Genomic DNA, 6,307 nt, shown 5'->3' on the forward strand with positions numbered 1-6,307 from the left:
CGAAACAGATTCCTTATTTTGGAACCTGGAACTTACCCTGCAGACCCTGGAATCTGGAACCGACAGGTTCCCACCGGTCTGGTTCTCAAGTTTTAGGTTCTACCTTGAAATCATGCTCACCCCTACTCAGCATCAACATATCAATGTGCGAAAGGCATATATTTGGGAATATGGGATATTTCAATAGGCATAGAGATAAGCTATATTTTAAGTGTTCATTACAGTTGCCAGGTACTGGGAATAAAAATGTTCATTACATTTACGCCTCTTATGATCCTCACCCTCAGGTTAGTGTTCAAATTAGGCCTGGGAATAAAAAAGTTCAAAGTAGGCCTCTCAGCATCAGCATACCAATGTGTGAAAGTCATATGTTCGGGAATGTGGGATATTTCAACAACCATAGAGATAAGCTATATTTTAAGTGTTCATTATAGTTGCCGTGGTACCAGGAATAAAATGTTCATTACATTTGCAACTCTTGTGAACCTCGCCCTCGAGTCAATGTTCAAACTAGGCGTGGGAATAAAAATGTTTCAACAACCATTGAGATAAGCTATATTTTAAGTGTTCATTACAGTTGCCAGATACTGGGAATAAAATTGTTCATTACATTTACACCTATTCTCAACCTTGCCCTCAAGTCAATGTTCAAACTAGGCTTGGGAATAAAAATGTTCAAACTAGGCCTCGCAGCATTAGCATACCAATGTGCGGAAGACATATATTCAGGATGTGGATATTTCAACAACCACAGAGATAAGCTATATGTTAAGACATATATTTGGGGACGTGGGATATTTCAACAATTACAAAGATAAGCTATATGTTAAGTGTTCATCACAGTTACCACAGTATTCGGAATAATAACGTTCATTACAGTTACACCTCTTCTGAACCTCGCCCTCAAGTCAATGCGATGCTTGCCAGGGAATAAAAATGTCCAAACTAGGCCTCTCAGCATCAACACACCAATGTGCGGAAGACATATATTGGGTAATATGGGATATACAACCATAGAGAAACATTCCGTCTTCCGTAATGTTTTCCATATTTGAGGTTACTAGAACAACGTTTGTCTTTTACTTCTATTTTTAGCTGTTTTCATTGCTTGTGTTTTGCATTGAAATTTCCTAGAGCTCTTTCTTCCTGGACGGGTATCGCCTTGAGGCTCCGTTTGTTTTGTGAAATAATTAGTTAATAAGAAATGTTTTTATTATTGATAGCAATTTACGTAGAAACATTTTCATTGACAATGAAAATATCTTTCGTTCATTCGTTTTTGCAAAAAATACGAATGATCATTTTAAGAAATATATTTTCCAAATCATTCATTTTCCGTGAAATAAATGTACTCTTGAATTCTCTTCTGCGTTTGAAAGATCAACGACTTCCGTAAGCTTGTTTGCTAGGGCTTCTCGTCATTGAATTATTGGGTAAGTAAGAAACGTCTGAATTAAGGAGACTGTAGTTTGGTCAAGGAAAAAGAAAAGGTAGACCGTGGACTTGTATAATCAAAGGTAGATGTTCCTTTCGTATTATGTAACGCATCCGGTAGATATGTTCTTTCTACTGGTAAGCACGGCTCCCCGTCAGCTCAAATTGACGAATAAGCCCAGTTCATTTATGTAAGGAATTAGTAGACTCCTCTGGCAGACCGAGGAAAATAATATAGATAGGTGAGCCGGCAAAAGATGACGAAGCCTTTCTGGCAGACCGGGTATAATAAGATAGATGATAAGTCAATGTTTTGTTGGCGTAAGCCCAAGAGGTCCTTAGCGACAGTTCACGAGACATCTGCCGGCGGTCTTTCTCCATCACGAGCTGTTATTTTTTTTCTTTTTCTTTTTATTTTCTTCTGTAGTGACTGAGTCAATTGTATATTACATTGGACTTGCACCGTTTTTGTTCACGTTGAGCTCTTGGAGCTGTAAATGTAGTAGGAAGAGAATATGTGATAGCCTTTCTTGAATTATAATACTGAATTGCAGTGCTTTTGTTTGCATGTAGCAAGCTTGTGATTTGAACTGAGAATTAACTCTTACAACATCAGTTTAATGTTGCTTTATCGTTGGTGATTCGAAGAAGTGCTTCGAGCAACATGCAGGAGAGGGCTAAGTACCTTCGGGTTGTGATTTTGCTGATTTTCGAGACTTGGGTGTCACTAGTTCAAGCGTGGTGAACTTTTGAGTTGTCCCTGGAATTTTCATCTCTATGACAGCTAGTGTCAAAAAATACACTCCGTATTGCTCGAAATACGAGATCACAACGTACCTTGTATGCGTGTAGTCTCTTGTATCGGGACATTTTACAGGGTATTAGTGTTGTATTCCAATAACTACTTGTCCCATTTAATGATTCATTTCGTAGATAATTTCTTTTTTATCTCATACCTCATTTCCTTCCATGTGTGCACATTTGTTCCACCATTCTACATATTTTAGCTTGCACAAGTTGAGGAACTTGATTGAATATTTTTAATAGTTCAAGGACCTTTAATGCCTTTTATGCATTGTTCCTTGGACACACCTGCAATTCCACGTTGTTAAATGGTGGTATCCCATAAAGATGCGTTGGAGGCGTCGCAAAGTACACTAGACGATGCCCATTGTGGCTTCATAATGGCGTACCGGGAAAAAGACGAGCAACAACATTATAAAATTACCCAACAATATCGACCATTATTGGATATATCGTATGTTTTCACGGGGAGGGTGTTTTCGTGGTCTATTTCCATATATAACATAAAGGTAGCAAACACATATGTTGTGAGAGAGGTTCGACGACTACAGAGGAAGGTGTTTTCGACATGAATTTGGGTAATGGACACGGGGATGCGACCGCTAGCGAGCTCCTCCGAGCTCAAGCCCACATATGGAACCACATTTATAGCTTCATCAACTCAATGTGTCTAAATTGTGCCATTGAACTAGGCATACCTGACCTAATCCATAACCATGGCCGACCCATGACCCTCCTCGAACTCGTCTCCGCACTCCATATTCAACCCACCAAAGCTCATTGCATCCATCGCCTCATGCGCACCCTTGTCCACTCCGGCTTCTTCGAGGTACGGGACATTGAAGAAGCAGATCGCCAAACTGGTTACGCGCTCACCTGTGTGTCCCGGCTCCTTGTAAAGCACAACCCCTTGAGTTTAGTGCCCTTGGCGTTGTTCGCACTCAAACCTTTCTCCACGGGCCAGTGGCTGAGCGCATGGTTGGGGGATGGAGAAGATGTCCATTCATCAACATTCGAGATGGCGCATGGCGTACCCGCGTGGGATGCATGGCGCAATCCTAAGGCCAATTGCTTGTTCAACGAGGTGATGGCGAGCGACTCGAGTCTAATAGCGAAGGCGGTGGTGGATACATGTGGGGGAGTGTTCGAGGGGCTGAGCTCGGTGGTCGACGTTGGAGGTGGGACTGGGACGATGGGTAAGGCCATCACGGAGGCGTTCCCACACTTGGAGTGCACCGTGTTCGATCAACCACACGTGGTGGATGGTTTGGTCGGAAGTGAGAGGTTGAAGTTTGTCGGAGGCGACATGTTTGTGGAAATTTCCCCGGCGGATGCAATCATTCTCAAGGTAAGTACTATGCCTCTATGCTGTATCTCAAATGATATAGGTTGTCCATGGTTGCAGTTCAAATCTACTGACCGAATAATTTGATTTTTACAATATACATAACTTGACTATGGATTTCTTTACAATCATTTTGAATATAAATATAGATAGTAAAATATTTATTGATTACTTGTCAATCATCTTGTTGTCAATAACTAGATTTTGTCTGTATTGTTATGTGTTGTCCCAATACATGTACGCGTTTTTTCATGGAATATTTTTGCAAAATATTTGAGTTTAAAGTGGCCATTGAATTTGCTTAATCAAAAGTACAGATGAGTACAACTAAATTTGGTCAGATCTTTCCATTTCATGAATGTATCAATGAGCAACTCTTACATGAACTATAATCGCATTGAAAGTCCATATGGCAACCACGTAAACAGTACTCCATTTTAGTGCAAATCTTGGTAACCTACGTAAAAGAGTTAAAAAGAGAAACTCTTTCTATGGACATTATTTTGTTTTTACATTACCATTCCAATAAGAACCTTAACCTCCAACCAGTTGACCAAGACTCTTGTGGATACAGTGGATATTACACGACTGGAGCGATGAAAAATGCATTGAGATACTGAAGCGATGCAAAGAAGCGGTGTCAGGTCGAGGCAAGTTTGGAAAAGTCATTATGATAGATATGGTAGTAGGCAATCAAACAGAAGATCATACATCCACCCAAACGCAACTCTTCTTTGACATGTTGATGATGGTGACATTCAACGGGAAAGAAAGGGATGAAAAGGAATGGAAAAAGCTGTTTGTTGATGCTGGCTTTAGCGGTTACAAGATTGTCTCTCACCTGGGCCTTCGATCTCTCATTGAGATTTATCCTTGATTATATTTCTGCTTATTTGATTTGCTTGGTTAATTTTTGTTCTACTTTTGCTATTACTTGACGATCGATTGTATTGGAACCTATATTGATGTTATAATTTAGTCTACATATTTTATCTTTGAATTATTGAGTGGCACTTCTAAATTGGGTCCCTCCATCTCTTCCTTCGTCAACTACAACAATACTTTATTTGTAGAATCATGCCTTACTGTAAAAGAATTATTTTTAGGTTATCCTTGTTCAATAATTAAGTAAGATACAAGGCATGTATCATGTTGAGCAAGTCAAAGATATGATCTTTTCCTAACAAGATATGATCGATGTATCATGTTGAACAAGTTAAAGATACGATCTTTTCCTAACAAGATATGATCTTCATTTTTTCCTTATCTTCAGCAAGATATTTTCCTAACAAGATATGATCTTGATCTTTTCCTCTCAGCACAAGAAGAATATTTCTTGAAGTGCATATATCTAAACAAGGGCCTAATACCTTAAAAAACCTATAACTTTACCTTTTATTCCAATTTTACCTTTTGTCTCATAAAAAACACCAACTTTAGGTCGTGTTTCAATTCTACTGTAAACTTTTTTTCGTCCCATAAAAAACCCTCAATTTTAGTTATTGTCTCAATTCTACCCTAAATTTTTTTTTAATCCTACGAAAACCCCAAACTTTAAGTCTTGTCTCAATTTTACTGTCCAGTCCCAATTTTACCCTAACATTTTTATAATAAAAAATCACAAACTTTTATTAGAGTGACAAATCTGCCCCCATTAACCCTCCATTCAAAATTTCTTTTTGACAATCAAGAGATGGAAAACTCTCAAGCAAGAGTTGTTTGACCTTCATGAGCGCGAGCTCTCCAATCGTGAGAGATGAAACATTCCCAAGCAGGAGAAATTGAAGACCGAGTGCAAAATCATTAAGGACGATTTTGACGGAGAGTTAATGGAAAGAAGATTTGGAACTCGAGTAAAAATTAGTGATCTTTCATGAGACAAAAAATTAGAGTGAAATTGAAATTAGACCTAAAGCTAGGATTTTTTTATGAGACAAAAAAAGTTTATGATAGAATTGGTATTGGACCTAAAGTAGAGGATTTTTTATAAGACAAAAAAAGTTTATGGTACAATTGGGAGATGACCTAAAGTTGGAGGTTTTTTATGAGATAAAATGTAAAATTGGGACAAGAGCTAAAGTTAGAGGTTTTTTTAGGGTATTAGGCCCCTAAACAAGATATGATCTTGATCTTATCCTCATCTTCAGCGCAGGATACGATCCTTTCCTTATCTTTAGCACAAGATGAATATCTCTTGAAGTGTATATATAAATGGACTCACTTTGTAAAATAGTAAAAAGGCGAGAAACGATCAATACTAAAAAGTACTCTTTTACTTTTATCGTGTTTTCAATTTATTTATTTTCCTGCTATCTCTTTAATTCGTTCCCCTGTCAGACTTGGTATCATTATTAGGGTTTCACAGTTTTATTGTGGTTGGATGTTTTCCTAGGAAAATCCACTATGAAGCAAGTAGGGAGCCACAACAATTGACACATTAAAGGTGGCTCTCCAATCTCCAAAGCATTTAAAGATGGACTTACTTATTAGGACAGCCAATCCTACCAGTCCCCAGTGAATTTAACTTTAGTGGGGGCAATGAGTAGTCCGTCTCAAAATCTATATCTAATATGCATGATCTTCTTTCATAGTTTAGATCACCAATCATCCAAATCTTAGTTCAAATAAGAGTACACTAAAGAGTGGCCTATGCTCAAAAATTTTTCATTGAAGGGATTTGAAGCTGGTGGCATTGTTACCAATCTTCTCCTTCACCAGAGATTG

The 6,307-nt window shown here is 38.3% G+C and overlaps 1 protein-coding gene across 1 annotated transcript; it reads left to right on the forward strand.

The window, feature by feature from the left end:
- Window positions 1–2,806: 2,806 nt before the first annotated feature.
- Window positions 2,807–4,460, forward strand: LOC115663936 (trans-resveratrol di-O-methyltransferase-like). Its single transcript, XM_030585898.2, has 2 exons — window positions 2,807–3,586; window positions 4,158–4,460. The coding sequence occupies exons 1-2, from the start codon at window positions 2,807–2,809 to the stop codon at window positions 4,458–4,460; spliced, it is 1,083 nt and encodes a 360-aa protein (XP_030441758.1).
- The last annotated feature ends 1,847 nt before the right edge of the window (window positions 4,461–6,307 follow it).

Source organism: Syzygium oleosum, unplaced genomic scaffold (genome assembly GCF_021117445.2).
Source record: "Syzygium oleosum isolate NSW1041296 unplaced genomic scaffold, Sole_v2.1 Sole_v2.01, whole genome shotgun sequence".
NCBI classification, from domain to species: Eukaryota; Viridiplantae; Streptophyta; class Magnoliopsida; order Myrtales; family Myrtaceae; genus Syzygium; species Syzygium oleosum.

Bases quoted from the DNA above. Each gene is read 5' to 3' on its own strand.
- LOC115663936 (XM_030585898.2), top strand. From the start codon at position 2,807: ATGAATTTGGGTAATGGACACGGGGATGCGACCGCTAGCGAGCTCCTC. The intron at 3,587-4,157 runs GTAAGTACTATG...TTGTGGATACAG, and splicing joins CGGATGCAATCATTCTCAAG to TGGATATTACACGACTGGAG.